Source organism: Dicentrarchus labrax, unplaced genomic scaffold (genome assembly GCF_905237075.1).
Source record: "Dicentrarchus labrax unplaced genomic scaffold, dlabrax2021, whole genome shotgun sequence".
NCBI classification, from domain to species: domain Eukaryota; kingdom Metazoa; phylum Chordata; class Actinopteri; family Moronidae; genus Dicentrarchus; species Dicentrarchus labrax.
Window position 1 is genome coordinate 4,813,734 of NW_026136709.1, and position 27,455 is coordinate 4,841,188.

At 42.3% G+C, this 27,455-nt stretch overlaps 1 protein-coding gene across 1 annotated transcript in view; it reads right to left on the reverse strand.

Moving 5' to 3' along the window:
* Positions 1 to 15,610: 15,610 nt before the first annotated feature.
* Positions 15,611 to 27,455, reverse strand: part of svila (supervillin a) — a 54,332-nt gene continuing 42,487 nt past the window's right edge. The window contains 17 exon segments of the mRNA XM_051411327.1: positions 15,611 to 16,574; positions 16,939 to 16,959; positions 19,289 to 19,444; positions 19,713 to 19,834; positions 20,027 to 20,170; positions 21,200 to 21,302; positions 21,304 to 21,356; positions 21,465 to 21,598; positions 21,716 to 21,923; positions 22,421 to 22,526; positions 22,661 to 22,815; positions 24,285 to 24,564; positions 24,675 to 24,828; positions 24,963 to 25,138; positions 25,296 to 25,441; positions 25,536 to 25,683; positions 26,362 to 26,498. Of these exon segments, the coding sequence (XP_051267287.1) occupies positions 16,488 to 16,574; positions 16,939 to 16,959; positions 19,289 to 19,444; positions 19,713 to 19,834; positions 20,027 to 20,170; positions 21,200 to 21,302; positions 21,304 to 21,356; positions 21,465 to 21,598; positions 21,716 to 21,923; positions 22,421 to 22,526; positions 22,661 to 22,815; positions 24,285 to 24,564; positions 24,675 to 24,828; positions 24,963 to 25,138; positions 25,296 to 25,441; positions 25,536 to 25,683; positions 26,362 to 26,498 (2,330 nt within the window). The 3' untranslated portion in view covers positions 15,611 to 16,487.

Below are 27,455 nucleotides of genomic sequence, written 5' to 3' on the forward strand. Positions count from 1 at the left end.
CATCAAGCTGCATTTGACTAAACCATATGTGTTTATTTATGTTCTCTTATTTTACAAAGCAAAGCTGATTCTGAGCGCTGTCAGCTGAGACTGCAGCTGGACCTTTGTCAAATAATGACAAACAGAGTCAGACAGGAAACAAGGAGTCTTGCTGTAATACTGAAGGGGATAGTTACATTTCACCTTCTGTTCACTGAGGAACTGAGGGACGCTTTCACACCACAAATGACAATTGGAACCAGACTAAGACCAACCTCTCCTGACAGTCCTGCTGTTCAGTCAATCAACAGCTTCCACAGCAGCCAACAACAGACAGGCAAACGCACCAGAGTTCATGTAAGGAGTCAAAGCACCCTTAGTGGCCTAAAACTGGATGCAAACCCCAGTCTCCAGTGTCAAAGACCTGTTCTTTGTCGCCCCAACGTCTGACCATGATGTCCTCTCTACGACTTTTGTGTATCGGTTTATGACTAGATCCCTAAGATATTGAACAATATGCCTGTATGTTAGCATGCACACACAGCTAAAACATACAGCAATCAATTGTTACGAACTAACTGGCTTGGGGCCACTGCTGGTATTGTCACCAAACAAAGTAAAACATTTTAAATAGAATTGTGTTTATATTATTTTAATAGTATATGAAGGGGTAATTTAAATTGATATGAAAAAAAACACCAAAAATAATTTTGCAGCCCGGACTATATTACAGTATATCTTTGCCAACACCAAACCCCCATGACATCACTTGTGTGCCATTTGATGTAGACATACTGGTAAACAAACAAAAGGAGAAGAAGAATGGCGAGCAAACAGAGAGTGCACTGGAAAACTGGAACTGTGGCAAGAGAGTCAATGCCTCTACATAGTAAGATCAAAGACCTAGCACAACTGATAAGACAAGAAACTGAGCTACAGTCTGCAGGCTTGGCTAGGCTTTACGGTCTGCGTTGCCCACGCCTCTCCATCCATGATCTCACTCAAAATTTTCCTCCTTTTTTTAGCCTTTTCAGCAGAAATATGTCACTGCATGTAAACAGTGCAAGCTGCCAGTTGTCATTCATGTTTGTTTTGGTACAAGAACACGTCACTGTTGATGGATTTGCGGTTTGGGTCGTCTACTGCCAGAACTCCAGAGGTTACGGACCAGTGGTTCAGTGTGTAAGGTTGTAATGTTTATGCTCTTTTCTGACCTTTAAAAACAAAAGACAAATCTGCGTGAGTTGCTGGAAACAATCATTATGTGTGATTTGTCCAGCCTTTGAAGGTTTCAGCTCATCTTCAGGTTTGTCCAAAGCTTTAGAGACTTTGATTACACCGCTGGAAATAACAGTGATGAACTGTGACACTGTGCTGCATATGTTCACTGTGGCCATGGCCGGCGTCGACTAGAACGAGACTAAACATGTAAACAAAACCTGTTCAAAATCACAGGGAACATCAGAGTTTTCTTTTATTTATTTATTCATTTTTCTGTTTTCCATCTGTTTCTTGGAAATCTATGGAGGCTTTACAAACGCTCGTTGACTCAGCCTCATGTTAGATGACAGCTCGTCAAGTTGAGCGACAGCAGTGGGTGTGCTTTAACAGGTGGACACACGCACGGAGTATGTAAACAAGCTGCACACACACATTCTCGCATATGCACACACAGACAACCGCATTCTCCTCACCTCCATTACTCCTCACCTTCTGGTCTCTGCAGGACAGTTGGATGCGAGCCTTCATCTCCATCTAGTAAACATACACTCTCACTGTCAGGATGACATGCTTTCCAAAATCCATGCTGAGCCTGAACGAAGGCACATGGCCTCACAAACGAACGCTCACAACACCCCGCAGACAGGCGCACAAGTGCACACACACGCGACCCCCACAGAGGAAGTGAGATTAGCTTTTTGCTGCTACTGTAATTCAGTTATCCCTCGCTGCCGGAGGCCAAATGGCGGGCAGGGAGTAGGATTCTGCTGTGTCTGTACTTTGTGTGGCTGGCGGCTTGCTTATCCCTCTCGTACACAGGTGAATGCCTTTTCGCCTGCCTGTCTACTCTGCGCCGCATCCCCCACTGTCTGCCCACAACCCAAGGACACCATGGGTGCCCCCTCACTGCTAAGCTGCCATTTCAAATCCACTATTGTGACGGGTAATTTCTGACATGGTTTTTTTCCCCTCAAGTATTTTACCATCGGCAGTGTGGGTTCACTCGTGCCACCTCTGCTCCCAAACAAGCGTCACAATTGCCGAAACATAAGTCTTAAATTGGCAAAGGCGAAGATTTTTGAGCTAAGATGGTGGTGCCGACACTGTGACGAGGCCCACCGATGGTTCACAATGAAGCAGTGAGGGCTTGACGTGCCAGAGCCCACGTCATTAATCTGCAAACCCGCACGCAAATGCATCCATGAAGTGAGTCATGAACACACGTATGCATGCGTGCACACAGTGGGAGGCAGCTCTCTGGCACAGGTTAGCCACAATCCGGGGCTTTTCCTCCCTCCACCGCGGACCCCTTGCCAGGCCAGGCTTGGAAAGAGGTCACATTCTCCAAGGTGTGTCTAAACAGAGATGACATGTGGATGTGCTGGCACGAGCACCGCTCTCGGCTCCCTACCACCTCATCTCACGGCCCTGCCAGAAAAGCAGCCGCGGTGGCTTTCTTTCCCTTCTTTTTTTTCTTCTCTTTTTCTTCTCTTTCCCCCCAAAAAGCAGTCATCTGCCAGAGAAAACAGAATCATTGTTTGTTTTAATGGTTGTTCCATTCCTCAGGTTTATCCTGACTTAAAAATACCAATAAAGTGGAGAATGGGCTTGACAACTGGAATGATGCTCATGTTAATTTGGCCATGCTGTTGCTGCTATTGCCTGAGGAGTTCTCTGTCATTTTTCATTAAACAGTTTTACTACTGACTGACATGTTTGTGGAAATGTATCCCCGTGACTTATTCGCTTCATAACATGACAGCGTAGTATTTACAATATATGATGTATCATCACATCTATTCTCAGGCCTAACATCTAATTACACATTGACGGACAGTTACAACAACAGATGCATGAATTAGGAAAATGTGTTAAGAAAACATACAAACTTTTGTGGTTTCTTTCACATAAATGGTTTTTATATAAAGATAGATAAAAATGATGTGTATGGGTGGATGTTGACACTGGCCAGATTCCTGGTTCCTGCGAGCACTATGATTTGTGAGTGACACCATCCTGTGAAACAGGATGTCTCCATTTAGATACAAGGTGAGCAGCAAACATTAAAGATGCCCTCCAGACATGTTTCCACACATATAAAAATACTCTGCTTTGAATTCTAATTTGTCTGATATAGTGTTTGTATGTGTATGTGTGCTTGAAGTTTCCAAACTGCATTTATAGAAGTTATTATTACATATTGGATCATGATTGGCCTCCAAACTAGTTGTGATGTCACAAAATCTTGCTTGTACCTGCATGTGCAAGTGAAGTAACACTAAGCCAAATCCTTTTTGAGTGGAATGTGTTTCAATTGTAAAGTCTGATGTAATAAATTAATTTTTTTCTCTCAGAATCAGACCGAAGTTTTATGATCTTAAAGCTGCATTCTTTGACTTGAGGCATTTGTTAACACAGCATTAACATATTATCACCACTAATGTGTTTCCAACGAGCGGAGTTGTGTTTGTGTCCACCTGATGAATGCATGTTGAATATTCACTCTCCTTTTGTCTCTGATTTAGTCCCCTCCGACTCCTGAGACAATATCTGGCTTCTAGATATGTGATTCTAATCCAATACACTTATCTCAAATATCTCCTCACATTGCGATAGCTTTTCACTGTGTGTGCTGAAAAAAAGAAAGGTGCTTGTTTACAGCTTTGGCTTAATAAAACTTAACTGAACTCTTAACCTCCCTGTACTTGAGACAGGCCTTTATTTCCTTTTGCACAAAACTCTTGCTGAGCAAAGATGGGAAATACTATAAAATTGTTTATTTAAACCAAGAGGTTTGTAATTAAAATACAAATAAAAATAATTAGTGCAGTTAAGGTTTAAACCTTAAATGTCAAAACAGTTTACTTTGGGTAAAAGTATCCAGCTATTTTGGGGCAGGGATATCAACTCATCCCAAATTTAGAAAAATCCTCAATGTTAGGGAGCAAATTTACTGCTCCTAAGGAGAACTTTTAGTACCATTAAAATGAGTAACATGTAAATTTTTTGTGTCTGAAGGCCAACACTGCTCCTGTGCCTCCCCAGCTGATAAGCTTTTTAAAGCTGACAGCGCAGGATCACAGCTATCTGGTAAATGGAAATGCGATGAAAGCTACCCACACTCAGCCGATTGCTTTGGCTTGCATCATTTTGCGTCCCTGGCTGAATTAGTGCTTACTAGGTGGTAATAAAACAAGTGTGAGCTGTAACATTGAGTTCAGGGTGAAGACAGCACAGTGCAGACCCCAGAGGAATCTATAGTCCTAAGCCCATAGGTATGTCTACAGGTTCTGGCCAAGACCTGAGTGGGTATCAAGTTCGTCGCAGAGCTCATCAGATTCAAACCTGTCCTGGTTTTGATTTACTGCATCCCTGGAAGAGAGCGCGGAACATCACCTGCATCTGGTTTACACTGACAAATCAAACCCAGTTGTGGTGGGAGGGCACGGAGTTAACCAAAATAGGGACTTTAATCATTTTTATGGATGGTGGGAGTTTACAGGTTTTAAATATATATTTATGTGTTCTAGCCCTCGGGTGCTGAGGATAAATCATAGCAGTGATCAGGCTGTGGGAAGGCCGCAGCCACAGTGAGTGAGCAACAACAGGCCAGGTAGCATGCAGAGCTGAACACACAGAATAGACACGAGGCGTGGTCGAGATGAGGTCACTGAGGACAGCATGGGAGTGGACAGGATCAGGTTCAAGTTAGAGTTATCGTATATCTGTCAGAGAACTGCAGCGGGGGGATAAACTGGAAGATGAGGTGTCACTTGATATCTTAACAGTCAATAAGGTGCATGTAGTGTTTATATACCGTCATTATGGTAACGTTAAGTAGTCCGTGATTGTTACTCTAATCAGAACATGATGTCATAAACATTGGAAAGCACTTGGTAACTGTGCAGTCAGTGAATTAAAATTTCAATGTAATGTCCATGAAGTAATATTTCCGCAGCACAGCTGTGTTGCGTACATGCAAAGCATAACATATGATGTGTTTTTCTCCATATGTCCCTGTTAAATACCCGACAAAAAGCAGCTTTATTTGAAGTGTTTGTGAACGCCGGGACTATGCTTGCATGCTGAAGCACAGGTAAGATCGATCTTAAATCAGTGTGAGAATATCTACCAGAAAAGTTGCTGCAAGGGGCATATCAGAAAAATGAAGCTGAGATGAAAGGCTGTTTACTGTAGGTTTATCCAGTATTAAAGGTAAACCCCTCTCTGCCCCCACTCTTTCTTTCTCCAACTCCAACCGGTCGAGGTCTGCTTGAGGTTTCTGCCTCTTAAAAGGACCTTTTTCCTTGCTGCTGCCGCCAAGTGCTCCTGGCGGGAACTGTTGGATCTCTGTAAATAATTTTAAAATAAAACAAAAATAAAGTATGCTCTAGACGCACAGAAGGATGAAAGTAGTCAACGCAGAGAACACATGATGAGTGATAAGGGAAGGGCACCCCATTATCAGTATCTGTTTAATCAACTATATTATTATTATACATTATATTATACATATTATTATCCATTATACAGTATTCAAATCCACACTGAGTAACTGGAAATTGTTACTGTAAGTGTGAAACTGATATAGATCGATCAGAAACTGCTATATTTATTAGAAAATTACTCACAGAATTGACCTTCAGAGCAATGTAAGAGAATAAAAGATCTATACGTTTTTATAAAAAGTTACTACATCCACAAGTACGGATACTGACCCATTTTACTCATTTGATACTTGTACTTGTAAAAAGCACATTACCTGTACCTGATACTTGTTTGTTAAATGTAAAGTACAGCTGAGGCTAATTATTATTATTATTATTATTATTATTGTTATTTCTGTTGAACTAATTACATAAGCAGTGTTACAGAGCAACTCTAAACTGTGCAACTCCACAGACACTGCATTCCACGTCCTCTTTCCCTTTCCGTCAGCACTTTATTTCAACAGAACAGCTTTGGAGGACAGGTGTAGGTCACACATTTTATCAGTCCAATCACTCTGCCAGACTCTGTTGATCCTCTCCTCCTCACTGACTAAATTCATTTAGCTATTGACTATTGAAAGTAAGTCCTTATTAGCCTCTTTTATTAACCACTAATTATGCTTCAGACAGCAGCCAGCTGTTTGCACACTGCAGCTTTCCCTCCAGTTAGCATCCGGGTGTGTTGATGTGTGTACATATGTGTGGCAGTTGGGGGGGGTGGGCATTAAATGAGCCCGTTTGTCACTTGAGGGTAAACTATGCCATAACAGTGATGGGAAAATGCTGTTCGGGGCCCCCCAGACTCATCACTCTTTACACTCAGAGTGAGCAGTTGGAGAAGGTTAACACACATTTGGAGAGGACTAAAGAGAGAACCCAGTGTTTTTGTTTCCCCCGGCTTTGGGTTTTGGAGAGCACAACAGTGAGTCCCGAGGCTGAGTCACTCTCTCCTCTTGGTTACAGCTTTTTGTGTTTTTGTTTGGATCCCTGCGCGTCTCAAATTATACACATGACCCTCCTCTTTTCCCTGCAAACGCACGCCGAAAAACGTTTGATGTTAAGCTTATTTGAGTTCTGAGCAGCACATGTTTTCTAGATGACACAAGCAACCTCTTCCTGCTTCACAAATCCAAAAATCCAACTAGTCTAGCAGAAAATAACTTGTACAAGGAGCAGAAAACAACCACAAGTATCACGGATGTGAGTGGAACTCTCTCTCCAAGCTCCTCCAACACCACCACCACCCAGCATGCTGTCTGCCGGCTCTGCTCTCATCATCACCCACCTGGTTAGCAGCACCCTCCCCCACCCCCAACCCCCCAACAAAACATCCACTACTCTGCTCTCCACAGCAGGCTGCCAGACCTGGGGCTGGGCCACAGGATGGAGAGGTGGAGGGGAGGATGGATGGAGGAGGAGGGGAGTGTGTTTGTTGGTGTTGATTAGAGGATCAGAGCCTTTAATGATGCCAGGTGGCGGTGGGAGGGCAGTCTCTTGACTCCGGTCCAAAGGGTTCGATTTGGAGGTGCGCAGCGCACTTGGAAGCGCGCACACATTCACTCTCACACACACACACACACACACACACACACACACACACACACACACACACACACACACACACACACACACACACACACACACACACACACAGAGTCACACCTAATGGTGAAGTGCGTAGTAGGGGAGCTCCTCTAAAAGCCTAAGATACTTTTTGACTGATTTGGTGATTGGCAGGATCTTCAAGTACAGCAGTTACCCTTCTTCATCCCGGATGGAGGAAATAATGACTTCTGCTCTGAACTTCCATCCACATTTCAGAGCAATCAAAATAAGGAATGAACGCCAATATGTAGGCTACTGTAATCCTCAATTTTTTACGGAGAGTACAAGTCAACCCTTGGTCAGCGCTGGAGGAATCAAATCTTTTAAAAGTCTAGTGCGTGGGGTTGTTAAGTTTTGGTTTGTCCGTTAAAGGCTACTGTAGAAACATGGCGGTTCAACATGTCAGATTCCATGGAAGGTGACGGGCGGTCGGCTTTAGGTTTTTGGGTTTCCACATCTCAGAGGACCTTTCGTGGACCCTCAACTCGACGATCCTGTCGAAGGATCACCAGCATCTCTTCTTGTTATGGAGGCCTTAAATGGCAAGTGAGAAAAATTGTGTTGATCCATCCTGATTTTCTCTCCTGTTTTAACTTATAAAGGGGTTTAAAAAAGGTTTTGCCAGGTGAGAAAAAACAACTTTCTTCGAGGATTGTACAGTTTTTTTTTTCATCTCTGTAAACAGGTGTAAAAAAGTTCTGGCAAGTTCATTTTCATTTGTCAGGATCATAATTATAAGTCTTTATTTTTGTAATACTCATACCCATGTTCTAAACAGGACTGAAAGCGTTCACACAGATGGGGTAGTAGTGCACTTCAGCCTCATGTGGCCAAAATGAGTATTACAACAACAAACAGTTAGGTTTCAAAAACTAGGTTTTTACCTATTCTGTAACACAGGAGAGAAAACTATTTAGATCAGTCTTAAAGAATGGATCAGCAGGATTGTGTCTGTCTCATACTGGAAAGCACTACGGAGGGTGAAAACTGACAGCACATCACAGGTTCTTTACTCCAGTGGTCTCAAACTTTTTTCAGTAACGTACCCACTTTGACGTACTTTTTCAACCAAGTGCCCACTGACCAGCAGAAATCATTTTTGGTGGAAAAAGAAGCCTATATAAAGAGGTACAATGCAGCGCTGCACCCTCAGTGTCTGTAGTTACAGCCTTGTAACTGTGAAAGCACAATAAAACATATTCTTCCTGATACTGACAGTATTTTGTTACTTCTGTTTTGACTTTCTTTTCTTTTGCAATTTGTCTGTGTTTTCAGCTGTATTGCTACATTTCATCCACAAATCCATTTTATTGATTTTCATCTGTCATTCAACATCAAAACTGTTAACTTTCTTCTTCATCTGTGAGGTTTTACAGCAGTGAACGATTTGAAAATGGGAATATTGAACACAGAGTGCGATTTATTGAACTTATATTTGCATTATTTTAATTGAACTTATTATAGTGTAATTATTTTAGGAAGTATACATGACTGATCTTTTTTAAATTACATTTTTTTTTAAATCTCTCTCTCAAAACAATACCACCTGCAGCACATCTAAGTACCCCCATTTTACCCCCCTTTGAGAAACACTGCTTTAGCCAGTGCACAGCGGGTCGAATCAGCATGCAAAAATTCAGAATTTGTCCCAATATTGTTAATATTTACTTGGGTTTCTATGAGGCCCTTCTTTCATGGAATTTCCCCGATAATAATTACTACCAGTTTATATAGTTCTTTCTAGGAAATGACCATACAATTGTTTCTTGTAAACATTACAGACCTCTTTCTGCAATAAATCTAGTTTAGGAAGAACTTTTGCTTCCTACATTTCATCAGTTAATATGTTAAGTGGCTGATCACTCTTTAACTCCTTTTTGTTAAAGGAGCTTTCAGTATTTTTACTGGTGGACGTCAAAACTTTGGGATGAAACTCCTCATTTTTTCTGTTCTGCTCTGTTATCGGTGGGGCATTGAACATTTTTATACACATTTAGAAGCAACAAGTTTAGGCGACTTTGTGAAATGTTGTCAGAAGCTGGCAAGATGGAAGAAACAGTCATCATGGACTCACATGAGTTAACAGTTCTGGAAAAAGCTACTAAGTGGAGCTCGAGTTCAAGATTATTTTGTCAAAAAATACCCACAACTCACTTTTAACTTTCTTATTATTTTCCATCTAGAGGTTAATTCCACCATAAACCTGTGGAATTAAACCAGGACTTCTGTCGGGCTCATACTGTAGTGTGTGTGGTCTTGTAGAGCTGATGTGGCCCAGGTGGTGCCGAGCCTCCATCGCAGCTTTAAAAAAGTGACCGTCCGGGTCTAAATTGGACGGGAGATGGAGGAGAGGCACAGCGAGCGAGGGGACCTGAGGCACGTGGCTGCGCTCCACATTATATAAATCCACACCACTTTTATGGGCTCCATCGGGGTAGAGATCTAAATCTGGGTTAACAAGCAGAGCTTACCACTAAGAGCCCAGGGCACCAGAAAAGAGGGAAAAAAGTCTTCTTTCTGAAATTCATTTCCCATAAATCATCTTGGGCCGGAGTCTTTGAAGTGGCTTTCTTAGACTTTGGACAGGAAGTGTGGGGCTTAGAGCTTTTTTCCAACCCAAAGAGGGAGAGGAGAGGAAAGTAGAGGAGGAGGAGAGAGGAGACAGAAGAGGGAGAGATGGGGAGAGATGGTGGGAGAAGACAAGAGAGGAGAGGAGATGAACAGGAGAGGAGAGGAGAAGGGAGAAGAAAGGAAGGTAGAGGAGAGGAGAGAGGAGATGACAGAGAGGAGAGAAGAACCCATATCTCCATTGTGCTGCAGAGAGCAGTGATAATCCACACATAAATAGAAACTCTGAACAAAAAGGAAACACAGCATGCAGAAGAATATGTGCTAAGCCTCCTTTGGACTCTCATTGTTCGCTGCATGTCATCTTCTGTGGATTGAGGAGAGGAGGAGAGGGGAGGAGTGCTGCTGGGAAGGCATGCCGCCAAATGCAAATATTGTGGAATAAAATGGTGCTAAAGCTCAACTGTGCCACTTTGCACCTAAGCCTGTGTTGAATTAACACTGTTATCATAAACAAAACATTCTGTTAGTGTGGAAGTGGGCTGAGCTTCGACAGATGGTTAAGAGCATTAGGGAGATACCTGCCAAAGGGTGCCTTTCACCCCCTGTTCGGGATATTAAAATTCACTGGCGAGCCATGGCTGCAAAGGCGCCCGTGGCATATGGCCCAGTAAATATTGACTGATATTTTAATTACCCTTTGCATAATCTAATAATTAATCACAAACATTACAGTTTCACCTTTATCCCGCCGCTGCTGCAGAGGTGCAGAGCTTCAAAATCACTCCGTGTGGAGACACAGTGTGACACGCTGTCACACACTAATCAAGGATGAAGTATTGAAGGAGCGACACTGCAATATAAACATATCACATTACAAATAAGCACTGGATTAGGAGTCATGAAGCAGAATGACCCCTGTATGGTGTTATATCAATATATGTATTATTTAATTAGTTAAACCTGCTACAAGAAGTTTTAGCTGGTTATGAAACAGTTTTAAGTTACTCTATATGACCTACATAAACAAAGCAGACTATTTCACTTTTGGGGAGGGGAATTAAGAGACATCCAGTCTTTGGTGGCAGCTGAGCAGTCATGGAGGGAGGGGGGTTTAGCAGAGAAGTAGATCTGTGTATCATCAGCGTAACAGTGGAATGACACGACTTGGGAGCGACTGAACAGATGAGCCAGAGGAAGCATAGTGAGAACAGGATTGGCCCAAGAGAGAGAAATGTGGATTACAATGAGGTGTGTCATTCCACAACCATGGACAGTGCCATGGATTTATATTTAAGCATCACAACTTCAGATAAAGGTTAAAATAAGTAAGATTGACTAAACTAGTGAGCATTCAGCATTTCACATTCAGTGATGCTGGATGCTCATACAGCCAAACTGCCATATAGCCTACACCTGTGGTTCCCTACCTTTTTCCTGGAGTTACCCCTTTTCTGACAACCCCTGACTAAGAGACATATTTTATAGATATTTCATATTATATTCAATCAATAACAATAACAATACAGAGCAACTGATAAACTGTACAATTTAGCCCAAATAATGAACATAATAACTGCAAAAAGCTTAGGATCTCTACATTTTCTGTCTGTTAGAAACATTTTTTCTTTAACAATCATATATACTTTATAGGCTTATTTTTTTGGCAAACTTAGTATTTCCTTCTAATTGTTCTTTTAGCTCTCTGGTACAGGACAAGGCTGTTTGTTTAGCTGAATATTGCTTGTTTTCAGGTCTTTAAAGTTTAGATCTTAAAGAATAATCTAACAAAATCAACAGTACCAGTTAGTTTAGTTAGTTTTTTTTTTTTTTTTACGCTTTTTATTGGGTTAGGGTTAGGGCTAGGGGTTAGCAGGTAGATAGAGATGCAGACAGGCTGCAGGGTTTTAAATCTCCCGCTGTTGTTCCTGTTAGCATCCAAATCTCCTCAGTGTGGCTGGCAGGGGCCCTGTTAAGGGGGTACTGAGGGTGGAATCAGTGACAGTACAAACAGGCCACTGCCCTGGTGGAGCTGGCTGCTGCGTAAAGTCGAGAACCCCCTGGTAGCGGTCAGGGTTCCTCAATGCTGCAGAAGGCAGATTGGTCTTTATTTAACTTTATTCAAAATATTCAGCTAAACAATAAAATGTATGTTCAGTCAGGCAGATTTTATCTGGATTCAGTCACAGTCTGACCTTTCTGGTAAACCCTGGTTGGTGTTTGTGGGACTATCCCAGCCAGAGCTATCTTATAGTAAATGAACACATTCACATAGACTTATATTGATAAAAACAGTATCTGTACTGTATCAAGACATTCACCCCCTGCCCACTTCCACACCATATTTGGAATCAATCACTGCTTGCATTATGAAATTATATGAGTTCAGTTGTATCATCTCTCATTGGGACTGGCTTTATTTTGTACTTGTCACAATATCTGTCAATTGAAGCACATTGGCAGTAAAACATTTTTATACAAGAATCCATTTCATATATGGAGAATATAAAAAATGTTGTTGTACTTTGTTCTACCTCCGGTAGAGGTATCTCAGAGACAAAAGCACTTTTGGGGTCCTTCCTTCTAGCCTTCTTTTCTACTGTACCATCAGCCTGGGGACGCTGCACCCTACACACCCTAGGTGTTTGTACGTGCATTTTCATGCTTGTAATGTAATGTCCTACTGTATATAAATAAATGTGCCTTACCAACAGATTTCAGAGGAATGCAGAGACATTAGAGGAATTAGAGGTTAGAGTTAGAGGAACTCTTGGTGATTTCCCTTTTCTACCAAATTGTATTAAATGTGCTTAGGAGCCCTGCAATTAACTGTGGGAAAGTTTTATTGCACTTTATGTGACACATTAAAGTTTACAAGGGGATTTTGAAATTATTTGAACCAAGTCATAAAAAGTCACATCTCACAGGAAATTAATGGCAGAATGGAAATATTTTCTACATCTTCACAAAGAAGTAGTCCCTCTGAAAGTTTTCAGCACTAAATAAACTGTACTGAAGTGGAGACAGACATCTTAAACTACAACTAAAACACAACCTGTTTTTTTATGGGGGTAATTTGTGTGAACTGACCCTTTAGCCCTTAGTACTTGATCTCCACCAGTGAAGCAATTTCCCTGTTTTTAATTCTGGTCACTGACCTTTACTTTGAATTCTAATGTGGTAGTGCTTTGAGTGCATGTATTACTATATATAGGACTATAACTGATAGCTTTTGTGTGTGCATCCTCACACTGTACTGTACAGGTGTGTGTGTGTGTGTGTGTGTGTGTGTGTGTGTGTGTCATGGTGTTTTGCATTCATGTCTTTGCATCCTGTAAAGGGATTGCATCAAAAGAAAAGCTGGTTGGAGCTCAGAACAGAAACTGGGCTCAGAGTCAAAACAGGCTCAGAGATACTACACACACCTGACAGTGTGTGCGCATCAACGCACTGTACATCCTACTGTGTTCCTGGAGACAGAGAGGGGAGGGCTGGAGTGGGGGGGGGGTTGGAGCATGGTGCACTGAGTGGGTGTGGAGAAGCGGGTGGGTGGATACGCACCGTGTCGCACATCAAACTCCTCGCAGGCCAGAAGAGTTCAGAGGAAGGCATGTGTAACAGAATAATCCAGCACAGGCTCCGAATCCAACAACTTAGCATGCAAGAGAGGGCGAGCAGATGAAAAACAGCGAGAACCACGCAGAGCCGTGCCAAGCTTTTTGGAACAGGCAGCAGCTTCTTCTTTCTCTTGTTGCTGTTTCGGGGCAGGCTGTCAGTAAGGCTGTTAAAATATTGAGCAACAGTTGGATGAACAGAAACCTGCTGTGTATATTGTTCTACTGTGATTGCATGAAATTCCCCTCTAATTGCTCTTGTTCCTCAACACAGGCCAACGGCTGATATTGAGAACATCTGAGAGCTTTCAGGTGTGTGTGTGTGTGTGTGGAGTTGGAGGACAGCCTGGAAAATGAGGCTGTGAGGTTTGACAGGTTGGACGGCCGATTGTGGCTTTCACCTGTGTGTGTGTGTGTGTGACTTCACATAGCGAGGTAATTGAGCTTTTAACAGCATCCATAAAGCTGCCAAGAATGGCTCATGGAGGAGCAGTGCTGATCAGAGGTGTTAATAAGAGACTAACATAAAAACATGACTTTCTCAGTGTGATTACTGGTATTACTGCACTGACTTTATTTATACAGAAAGGTCTGCCATTGTGTTTCACAGTCACTGGGAATTTACAGACAGTCAGTCTTGTGTTTCTTATGACTGTGCAACTTCTTTGGTTTTGTTAGGGGTTAACTGCCCGGACCAGTGGTTCCCAAACGTCTTCTCCCATGCCTTCTTTGGAAACAAACAAGCACTCACCTTCCCTGATATGTAACAGACTGAAATTGTATCAACAGCGGGGAAACTTGAACAGAAATAACATTCAGAAACATGAACTGCAGATTTCTGCTTCACTGTAAAACCAGAAGTTCATGTAACTGTTCAAACTGATTACATCATTTATCATCTCAATTTTGTAAGTTCTGGATCAAGTAGCTTTAGTCATTATAAGTGACAATGACTTAATATGGTGGTTTTTATTGGTACTGTGAAAACAAAATACCTTGAAATAAGTACATAATCAGGAATATTTGCTTCACCAGCAATCTTCCCAACTTAAAATTATTGTTTTGCATTACTTCAAAAAATATAAAGTAGAATGAAATTAAAAATAAATACCTCAAATTTGTACTGAAGTACATTGTTTAAGTAAATGTACCTGCATTTACCATTGGTTTTTAGATACTATAGACACAAGGCTCTCAGTGTAAACACAACTAGATCGACTTGTTTATATTGTGGATTTGACTGCCATGTTTGATCAGTGAACATCAGTGTTTTTCTTTTCTCTTTACCTCAGTCATGATAATCTGGCCAGCATCAGAGCACTTTTGTTTCGTTATTGTTCCCAAATACGTTGTCCTTTTTCACAGAACACATGTTGACGTGTCACAGCCAGAAAGCACAGGTGTAAATAATAAAATAAATGAATTCCATTTAGCTGTTTCAGTGTGTCAGGCTCCTATTGTTCATGCTGGCTCACTGTTATGGCTCACTGGGACACTCAAATAGAACAGAGCCACAGTTAATATTATTACCACCTGTGCTTTTACTGCTATGATGAGTTAAAATGTCTGCTGTGTAAAAGGAATATGAATCAGATTAATTCAGCTTTTTTTCCTGCCGCCCCCCCCATTTTGGGAACCAGTGACCTAACAGTAGTGTTTGAGGAAGGGGACAGACAAAACTTCCCCATGTCCTAGTCAGGGATTTATGCTGGGAATCTTCTAGTCATTAACTGACAGCAATGAGCTACTTCAGTGTTTCCCAGCTCATGTATTATTTAAATATTTTTCATTTGACCATTTTTTGATCATTTACATAAAACAGATTTCTTTCTGTTCTGAGACATAAATACATCATCCATTGAAGTAACTATAGAGCTAAAATCCTTCAAGTACTTTGTGAGGAAAAAAAACAAGCAAAGATAAATGTGTTATTGATTGTAACAGATAATCTAACATGATAACAATCTAATATGAACATGAATCCTGTTGATCTTCTGAGTACCAGTCAGTCCACAGAAATTAGTATTATACTGCCCTCTATTGGATGGATGTATTCATACTGTGGTCACACACAAAATTAATTATATGAATTTAAGAAGGAGACCAAAAACCAAAAGCAAACCAAAAACACTGTTCTAATATCCAACTTTCAGGGTTTATTTCTCTAATATTTCTTTATATCACAAAAAGTCTTCAAAATGCAGACTAGCATCTGTATATAAACTGTACACAAAGCAAGGCACTATACACTGTAGGATTTAAAAATCAAATACATTTCATCATCACTCTCTCGTTGCCTTTAATCCAGCCTGTATGCTTTCTCCTGTATGAAACAATAATGACACTAGACGCATTCAAAGAAAGCTACATCATTTGATTTGTAAACGGCAAATGGTGAACTGTACAGCACGAGAGAATTTCTGCAATATCCAGTATTTATTAACATTAACATATCCCCAACATTCATTATACAGTTTATTCAATCATTTTTAGCTCAGTGGATATTCATGAAGCTTTTTTTTTTAAATTCCTATATGGATTTGATATAAATTATCTGTAATGCACAAGTATACATATAAGATTAGCAGAGGATCTGATGTGTGCTGAACGGGCTGACAGGCCTGCTCCCACTCTAACATATGGCTGACAAAGTAACGGCACTGGCTGTCCTGTGTATGGTACATATGTACAAACATTAATAGAGTGAGGCTGTAAAGAACTATTAACACATCCACTCAGAGGTGCATCCGCCTATGTTTGTCTCCTACTGTAAAAGCAATGCAAAAAACAGATGGGAAGGAAAACTGCAGCACAAGAAGCTGCCACACCTCTCAGTCACTGATCACCTCTTCCACACCTTCAGTACTCCCCTCCTCAACCCACCGTCACAGCTCAGGAGAGGCTACCCCTGAGCCTCGGCTGGGTCCCAACGTAAACAAAAGAGGAGACAAGACAACCTCCTGGTGGATTTTTTTCTGATGTCTTCAGGTCAGCTCTCTGTTTCAAACATTCAGAAAAGGCCTTTGGCTTTCTTCAAGTTCACCTGCTTCCAGCTGGGCAAGGCCCCGTACTCCTCTCTGGTCATATCCAGGGCTTTCTGTGGGAGCAGCCACACACACAATCAGCAAGAAGCAGTCACATGATAGTTTACTGTACAGAATTTCAAACCAGCAATCCTGCAGAATGCATGGTGAGGGACAAGAACACACTCATGCATCAGTGAGATTAAGAGCACAGACATTCTTAAATTCACATCCTCAGTAGAGTATGGTCTGTTCATCTCCGGGGTTCAGTGCACACCGGCCTGTAGACTGTGAGTGAACAGCATGCTAAACAAACGGTTGTCAGAGAGAAAATAAAAAAAGAGTGATGAGGCAGAGTTGGAAAGAAAATGGATTATGGTAAAGTTGAGTGAGGATGCACTAGTCCAGGTCATCCATGCTTAAGCCAAGACAACTCACCTTCCCATAAGCCCCTACACCCTGGAGGGTGGAATGAATGAAATAGGTAAGTTCACATAAAGACAAGAAGATGGAGAGAAGATGGCAGAACATGATGACAGACAAGATTGCAAAAAGAAAGAGGAAAAGAGCAATGAACAGACGGGAATCTGAAGTTCCTGAGTAAACTTAAAGGATAAGACCGGTGTAACTCCAAATCTTATTGTCAACAAATCCTGTGAAAAGTCCCAAACCAACAATGAATGTATCTACTAACAAGTATTGTGTATGTTGGATATATCTTCTTCCTCTGTGCCATAGAGCTCCATTGTTATCTAAAAACACATCAGTGAGACACACTGTTGCACTGGCTGACATGTCCCTTCCTTACCATGAAAACACACACACACACACACACACACACACACACACACACACACACACACACACACACACACACACACACACACACACACACACACACACACACACACACACACACACACACACACACACACACACACACACACTGTAGTTTATTTTCCTCACTGGAGTACAGAATGATGATTAATCCGCAGCTGAAATTAGACCCCACAAAATGTCTATTTCCTCCTGTTTCCTCTTGTTTGATAAAAGCAACAGTGGTCAGATGTTTCAAGGAAATGACTGAGCCTTCTGTAAAACTAAAACTAAATATTTTGAACTTCTGAGTGCCACAGAGAGTACTGAAAGACATTCTGTCCATTTTCGACTGAATAAGAAAAATCTATCATTTAAAGGACACACACAGTATATTACACTGCATTTTTAAAGCAGTGCTAATCTTTTTTTGCCATTTGGGGGCAGAGCAAGCTGAACATCACACACTTGTTTGACACAATATCGGCAGATAAAGTTTCTATGGCTAATCAGGGCTCCAGAGTGTGACCAATACATTTTTAAGAGTGCGACTAATAATCTTTGTAGGTCGCACTGGTGCACCTGACGCTGCCCGGGTGAAAACACACATTTATTTAACATTTATTTCGCAAGCGCATCATCTCTCTGTGTTGTCCTGTGAGCGAACTCACACACTCATGGTAGGATCATATCGTGTTCTATAAACCAATAAGAGACAGAGCTCGGGCGGGTCGTTGCCTCTGATTGGCTGTGGTCCTGTTCACTGCGCTAAGTTGTGTGTGTTTAAAAATTGCCGAGCGACCTGAGCGCGAGAACAGCTGACTAACTGAAACGGAAAAATAAAATTAACGCGACAAAACAACGGAAAATGAAGAGAGGCAGAAATATTGAAAGTTTTTTCATTAAGAAAACCAAACCCACAACCAGCCCTACTACTATAATCCCATCCATCCCCACTACTGACAGTCCATCCCGTCAAGACACGGAGCCCTCGGTCCCTGGTGAGATACCGAGCTCCGGTCCTTCAGCGACAGCATCAGACTCAGAACCAGAGGAGGAGACAACCGAGTCTGGTTAGAGCCCGGCTCCGAGACCCAAATTAAAAAGGTCAAAATATATTCCTTCAGACAGGACTGGCTGAAACTATTTCCCTGGCTGAGGTACAACAAAGGACGTAACGCAATGCACTGTGTGTACTGTCAGCAGTGCGGTCAGAATATGGCCGGAAATAGTGCATTCGTGAGTGGGTCAACAACGTTTCGTATCGAAAACACACGATATTCTGTGACAAGTGTGTAGAGAAAGTGGCCCCTCTCCCAGCTGCATTTCAGCGGCAGGTAGTAGTAATCATTATTATTTTCATTAATAATTATTTTACTTGAAATGTTGGAGTTTGAAATGTTCAATTTTTATTTTTATTTCTATAATTGTGCTTCAAATAAAGACAAGCACAGTACAGTTCAGTTGGGGTCTTATTTCTGGCGACCAGATGAATGGACGTCCATTATTTACTCTTACTTTTTGGTTTTTTTAGCACCACCAACTCCTGAGAGAAATATCTGACAGCTTCTGAATCCTCTATGTTCACCAGATAGTCGCTGACTTTTTATGGCTGTCATTTTGTGGCTAAAAACAACAATAAAGTTGTCTGTAGAGCTGGAGGGATCAGCAGAGACAGGCGATAATGTTGGTTCATCACTACAAGTGACACCTTTCACAGTACACATTGTTACTAAACCCATTGTTAATACAAACATATTGAATAGTGCAGCTTTAAATTAATATATCACTGGAAAATGTTTTTCTGATATACCAGAAATAAAATATTAAACAATTACTGAGATGTTTCACATTCTCTAGCACAACATTATCATAGTTCATATCTAAATAGTGAATGTGGTTGTGATTTATCAGTTTTAAAAGGAAACATGTAGCGGCTTTAAAGTACCACTAGAGACTAGAGAGTTCTTACCTCAAAGTCCTCATCAGACAGATAGACTTCCAGGCGAAGAGGGTCCACGCCCTCAGGCAGCGGCCGGGCCAGAATATCTGCCAGCGGGTATGCAGTTTTACACAGCCTGGCCAACACATCCTCCACCAGGATAATCTGGTTACACACCTCCGCCTCCTGAGAACACACACACAAAATATATAATTTTTTCAAGGCAAAAAGCACCCAGAGAGTTGGAGAGTAGATAACAAATTTAATTAGGAAAGTAAATGAGAGATAATGGCTTACACCTGGACTGACCTGAAGAAGTCTCTATTTTTGTACAATAAGTGCATGTGTTTCAGTACAGTGTACACACTAATGGCTACAGGCAGTGTGAGCAGTACTGGTTCATATCAGATGATGTAGCTGGGAGTAATCAGATAAGATGATTTGATCCACACACCCTCTCAGTGATCTCAGCGATGTCCTCTCTGTGCTCCCAGCTGGGGAACATGTTGGTGAACGTGAGTGGCTCCAGACCAGCGTGGATCAGATACGCTTTGGGAGGCTTCTTCTCATTCTTCTCTGTGGAAACAAAACAACAACACGGTTTCAAAGAAGGGCTTAGTTTATCTACTCAGTTTTTTAGTACTGTCGTCTGAGGGTGTCAACCTAAGCGCCACTGGATCGGAAAGAAAGAGCTAAATTGTTACTTCAAGCAGTAATAGAGAGTGGTAAAAGTGTGATTCTAGTAAGAAGAAGAATGAAGGGGAATACCTCTACAGTACTGCAGCACAGTCTCCATGGCACACTTCCTGTCTGAGTCCCAGCGGATTCTGGCTGAGCCGGTGCTCTCGCTGTCCTGAGGCCACCAGCCCTGCCACAGATACACCTCATGGTGGTTGTCCACCAGGAACAGGGCTGAGAAAGAAACAAGACAAGGACATTTTTAGACTTTTAGAGGGAGGACAATTTTGTTAAGTGGTCGCTTATTAGTGTTTTCAGGGTTGGTTTTAGGTTTACAAGTTGAGGATTAATGAAAAACACATGGAAACTCTTCAGCACACACTGAAGGGATCATGGAGTGATACTCCTGATATAGCAATGATTCTTTTTCCCCCCCATTGGAACAATTTTTTTATTTTCAAAGTAGGTTTTTCTTAACTTTTACCTGCCAAGCCTAGCTACAGTAAATACAGTTTAAAATTCTTTAAAATGTAGCTTTAGACCTGATGAGAGGACAATACATAAGATGATATTAGTTTATTGTTTACTGGTCCTGCCAAAAGTGCCAAAGATATGTTTGTGGTTTATTTTACAACTGTAAAACGTCCATCTCATACATGTACATAATTTCTTAGTTAGTCTTTAATAACCAAATTAAAGGGGTCCTTGTGAAAAATATTTGTTTAGGTGCAATTATTCACTGTGCTTGAACAAAAACAAACCAATCAGAGCCGAGAAAGATATTTGATTGTTGAGTCTCATTCCCAAGTTGGCAAATCCAGATGCTTTGGGTCCCAAAGCTTCAAGCCACCAAGCCAAACCATCAACCTGGGAATGAGACTCAACAATCAACTATCTTTCTCGGCTCTGATTTGTTGTTTTTGTCCACTGGTGGAGTCTTGCAAATGCCATTAGGAGCACTAGGAGGAGCCAGAGGAACCTGATTTTTTCAAATGATCTGTCTCATGTTTTACCGTCAGGATATAGTGAAAGTTTCAGCAAATACGAGAACGTTTTTTACAAAAATCAAAGTTAGCTACTGCAGCTTTAAATGTATAAAAAAAATCTGACTGAAATTTCCAATTCTCAAAAATCAATGACAGAATTAAAGAAAAATATGTTTTTCTATGTAAATTATCCTTGAATATGTTGAGCACCCAATAAATAACAGTACTGTACGGTCATTATCTTTACATTTACAGTGAGACAAATGCACATGTATACCTGGCTGTGAAGCTGCATAAAGGTCCTCCTGCAGGAAAGGCATAGAGTTGACCTTATTGGAGTCTCTGGCAGGGTACAGAAACTCCACAGCTGCAAACTCCCCCCGAGCTGCTGCTCAGCTGGTACAGACGAGGTGTGAAGTTAAACCTTCCTGGGTCTGAGGGTCAAAGGACAAACAACACACATAACCAGGGGCACTAGTTAATGACACCATCCACAGCTCTGATTACAGTGAAGTGGCTTCGTGCACTTTGGTTCAACCCACCTTGCAACATGCAGTCGTACACTTTCCTGTCCCTCCTCCCGAGGGGCTCCCAGAATCCAGCGGGCTCTGCTCCCTCGTCACATTCCCGAATGGTCACCTTGCTGCTGCTGTGGAGGCCAGCTTCCAGAGGACAACTGCACAGAGACAAAGATGTCATACTGCCTGATAACGGCTGTATCTCAATACATCTTGTAAGATGATCAAAACAGGTTTCAGGAACCAAAAGTTGAGGAACCTAAGTTTCCACTCACTGCTCTTTGATTTTGTTGGCGGCAGTGCGTGCCACCTCCCGTGTGTGTGTTTGAGACTTGCAGCCGTGCCACAGGTAGATGAGGGCCTGGCTGACGCTCAGCAGCACCATCGACATCCTGGAGCGCAGGCTGCTGCAGTGACAGGCCACCTCCAGCAGGTGGCCCTCCACCTCCACCTCACCTCGCACACAGTACAGGCGCCAGTCGTCTGGGGGGGAGGGGGGGACAGGGGCAGAGCGAGAGGTGAGGGAGATACACAATTTAGGGCATTTAGCTGATGAGAGTGGTGTTAACATTAACAGTAGAGAAAGAAACTTTCAGCCTAAAGAACAAAAGCTCAGTTACTTATTAGAAGTGTGGGAAAATATGGAGCTACTGACAGTTTTAGCTGGAGTGTTGATCCCTCAGGAGTGTTTCTATTCTCAAAATCCAATTCTTCTCTAAGCTACAACACAGTTCTCATATATATGAGTCACTCATTATGGGCAGATGATGGATTTAAATGACTGCTACAGAAGCAATTATAGCTGTAAATAAAAGTAAGAAGCCACTGGGAGTCTCATTCATTTGGAACTGTTAGAGATCAGCATCATTCAGAAAATATGGACGTCTAAATAGACCATTTGCTAATGAATGATGGAATAGCAGCAGCGGGCAAACTTTGTGTCTATGTTGACTGATTTTAAAGCAGAGATGTGGGCTTACTCTGCGAGTTCTCCTCCTCCTCTTCTCTCTTCCCAGAGTGGACCACCATCCCTCCTTTGAAGCACTGCAGGAAACATGGAGGCTCCTTACCCTGCTGGACCTGAACCTGGAGGAAGATGAAATCAAACGAGAGGAGTGAAGCCTACACACAACTCTATGTGCAAAAAATGGACAGACAAAGAAAATCGATGACTCCCAGGAACCTCTCTCGCTCACACACGCACTCGCTCTTTCACGTACCTGTGCTCCCCGCTCCTCGTCCAGCTCTACTGTCATCAGCGCTGATGTTCCTTTCTCGCTGACGGTGGAGTTGCGGCCCTGCCAGAAGAAGTAGCAGCACTTCTCCTTCCCTGCCCCCGCTGTCTTCTGCTGCTCCGGGTTCTGTCTCCTCCCAACTGATGGAGACAGATTGTTAGAAAGGCACTAATGTCTGGATCTAGTATGTGACTACTGCCCTGGAAGACTACAAAATGCTGCATACAGTATTACAAGAAACATTTGCTATGGCTTTGCATATTTTGAGTCGAGTTCAGAGACCTTTTGAAGCATAGAGATAGTACATCACTATTTGGAATATGTGCATCATATAAATGTAACCAACTTTTTATATATATATAGATATATTTCTGAACTAATCATGAAGCATGATCTTATAGGGAAATGACAGATAATCTAATTTAAAATGGACAATCTAATGCTAACTAGGCGGCTCGTACTTCTGACCAAACATCTTGGACCTCTTTCTACTCTGATTTACAATATACAGTAGTAGAACAGCAAAGGAAACTGAACTACATCTCGAAATGTCTGTAAATAGAAAAGACTAGTGTCTATTGAGAGTGAGTCAGAGAAGGATGTGACGTGCAGTTGAGTGGCCTAGATCTACAATAACCCACATAAAAACTAGGATCAGTGAGTGTTGTGGCTTCTGAGGAGGAGACACACTGTATTCAGTACCACTATTCAGTAACATTATTTTGTTCTCAGCCGTCACAGATGACTATCAGACTATGTTGAAATAGAGCACCAATATGAAGAAAATTAAGCACTTTTTAAAAAAAAAAATTAAAGCTGCAGTAAATAACTTATGAAAATATCTTTTTGTCCTCTGGCTCGTCCTAGATTATCTGTTTCATGTACTACTGTCAGGATATAGGAAACATCTCGGTAAATATGACAAAGTTATTTTTTATAAAAGTTGTACCTACTGCAGTTTTAAGAAGTGAGTGTGAGCCCACTGTTTCACATTGAAATATATTTAGGTATTTACCCATATAAACTCTTACTTTCCCCTCAATTTCCTCTTGATTTTCTTACAATTTTGAAAAAAGCCTGTTCTACATTATATGGTAATATTACATAATATTATTAGGGCTGCACCTAGATATTGATTAATCTGCTGATTATTTTCTCAATAAATCGTTGTCAGTATTTTTGTCAGTAAAATGGCAAAGAAAAGTGGAAAATGTCCATAATAAAATCCTAGTGCAGAAAGAAATATTAATTAATGTCCAACCAACACTCCAAAACAAACAGATAGTCAGTTAATTATTATTATACGAAACAAAGAAAAGCAGGGAAATATTATATTTGAGAAGAAGCTGAAAGCATGTAAGTTTATTTAGCTTGAAAAATGACCAACAATTAATCAATTGTCAAAATAGTTACCAATTGATCGCCTATTGTTTCAGCTATATACATCGTACTATCTATGTATGTCATTGAAGCACTGTGGCACAGTGGTTTATAAAGAGTGAACCACCGCTGGGCCCGGTGCAAACAGGTTCAAAGTAAAAAGATCAAATCCTAGCTGGAAGTCTGGGTGTAGGTGACGGTGCAATATGTGGAAACAGACGATACCAACCTGCAGTGCTGACCATGTACTTCCACTTCATCACATACGTATCGCCCTCGTGAAACTGGCCGATGCTCTGGCGCGGCAGGCGGCTGTAGTCGAACTCCAGGATGTGCCACACCTCCACTGCCAGCGTGCTGATCTCGTAGCTCCGCCACTCCTCTGCCTCCACCACGCCGTAGCCCCGGCCCACGTTGAACCCGTCCAGTCTGGTGCATACGAGCCCTTGGTGGAGGGGCAGCATCAGGGAGGCGTCGTACGCGTGGGGCTGATCGGAGGTGGACTGCTCCTGGTGTGAAGACGAAGGACAGAAATAAGAGTGATGGCAGACGGGGACAGAATCTGCATTTGCTGCTGTATGTTATCAGACTTTTATGATGCTGAGGTACTTCTTAATACCTTTTGATCAGTGATGTGGTCGTTGGTGTTTTTTATGGGACTGGGAGTTTTCCTGGAGTCGCTCCAGTCCAGGAACTTCTCTTTGAACAAGGTGGTCTCATTGTGTTGAGTCAGTCGGCCGAACACAGCCCAATCGGGTCGCCCCTGACCTTTCCTACAGCACGTCAATGACAAAACACCAGCACTTCAATCACTGAAGATCCTCTCAGTACACTGTTGAAGCAGCCGCTCATGAATGACAAATATTACGACCTATTACTACAACTATTTAGACCATAAGTTGCATACTTTGGTATGATTGGGTTGCACTCTCCCGGGTCCAGTGGGTTGATGTCGCAGTTTGTGTAGTCGAAGGTGCCATTCCACAGGTGCTTGGCCAGCTGGAAGGCCACCTTCCTCTGTGCCAGCGTCACTTCCTTCCCATGCCAAATGTACATCTCGCTACCAAAGTCAAACACCAAAACCTGCACAGAGACACATACAGAGACAGTTTTTATTCTTCTAACTCAAAGGTACCAGTGGTCGTTGCTGTCTCTCACACAGGGTGGCTTTAAACCCCCGGTGTGAATGTATATTCATATATAGCTCAACATATTCAAGATAAATATCAAGTTGTCTGACCTCCTTGGGGTTGAGCAAGGAACAACGGGGCATCTTGGCCCAAAAATCATCATCTGGAACCAGTTTGTCCTCCATCAGGCGGTAAATGCAGTTCGTCTCTACAATGGCACCTTCGTACAGCTCATCTTCATCTGGCGTTCCTGCAGCTACAAGAAGAAACCAGGGGCATCAACTCACGTTTCATGGTTTCAGGGACTGTTTCACCAAGGTTTAAATTATGCCAGATACACAAATCCTTACACTGAAAACTCGACTGCCCTCCCAGAATCTTCCAGAATTCCTTGGCAGCGTGGCTGTGCGTGCTGGCGGCCTCCTCGATGACCTGGACGTAGTTAGCACGGCAACCCAAATCCCTCTTGCTCTGGATGAAGTTTGCCAACTCTGAAGCCTGAAAAGATTTGAAAAAAACTTCTATTACGTGACACTGATGAGCTCAGTTCATCTGACTCCAAACACACAGATGTCTCGTGCTTTTTAATAAATGGCAGACACGGTCAACATACGGTTCATGTTTTTTTTAAACCCAAGACCCCATCATCCTGGGAGTTCAAGTTCATTGCACATGTCTAAAATACAAACAAGAGTCTGTGAACTTTAATGAACTCAACTAAAACAACCCATCAATAATGTGGGCCATGGCTCAGAACTTTCCTTTTTTGTCTGATTGAGGTCAGCGCTCTGTTCAGCCAATGAAAGGTCATTAGACAGGTCTAAGCTTTGAACAATAGCTATGTTTTGTGTCTGTTTCCTTCAACACACACACACACACACACACACACACACACACACACACACACACACACACACACACACACACACACACACACACACACACACACACACACACACACACACACACACACACACACACACACACACACACACACACACACACACACACCATTTCTATCAACACACACTTCTTCCTGTGCTGTGCCACCGTTGCTTCCTGCCAGGGCTGTGTTTACATCCTGCACGTGAAGTCCCGGCCTACATAACAGCACCCTCGCTCCACCTGTGTGGATGTGCCTGTCTACCCGGTTTTCCTGCGCTCAAAAAGCCAGACCTTGTTCTTCTCAATGACGTTGGCGAACTCTCCGATCCAGATGAAGCAGTGGTGTGGCGTGATGAGCAGGAAACAGTCACCGCTGTTCAGGGAGGACGCTCTGGGCTCCACCAGCCTGGTCTGGACGTGACGTCGGCCTGACGTTGCATAGGCAGGAAAAATAAAACACGCAGACAGGTGGCTTATCAGTGACAGCTCTGATTATCGATGTCAGCATGCCTGGATTATCATGCTAGGGGTGTTGGGGCAACGATGTGCCAGCCATTTGACCCTGGACATGTATGTACATGCATGTGTAACCCACCCCTTCCTATTAAAACCATGTCTTTCCAACTTTTTAATGCAGCCGGAACAGTATGCAATTTACATCAAGTCATAAATTACAAACTCCAGGGGCCTCAGTGACTCTCCATGTGACCCACGCAGAGGTTAGTAGCAGCTATTCTAACGCACCACTCTCAACACTGTCAGGTTGGGACAGCTAACTCCTAACAAAGCAGTACCGCTGGTGTAGTGGATTTGCTCTGGATTACACACAGTGGGGTTTTGAAGACAGGATCAGCCCAGGATAGTACGAGGTGACCAGGGGAGAATGATTTAGAGCCACAGCTGTCACCAGCAGACGCTTGGAGGAGGTGCATAGACACCGAAATAGACCAACTCTCGTCTCCCATTTTAGATATCCTCTGGAAAGGACACCCTTGAAGCAGCATCCTCCATAGTTTGTGTAGAACAGAAGCTATTTGTTTTTCCATCCTCTTAAACTACTGATTGTAACTCCCTCACAACTGATGCTGCCTCACAAACAAGCAAATTTAAGAAGAATGTAAATCAATGTATTCCTTTCTTCTTGGCTGCATCCTCAAGCCTGTCTATTCGAGAAGGCTGCGCTCGGAATATTTTGTTTTGTGATCCCAATACATCGCCTTGCTTACAATATCACAATATACTGAATCATAACTGCTGTACTGTGATACGTATCGTATCGAGCCCAGGAGAAAGACTACTGGCCTTACTCAGTGGGCTGAATAACCAGAATGTTTGATAATAATACATCCATAATGTTAGCATGCTTCTGTTAGCATATAGCTCAA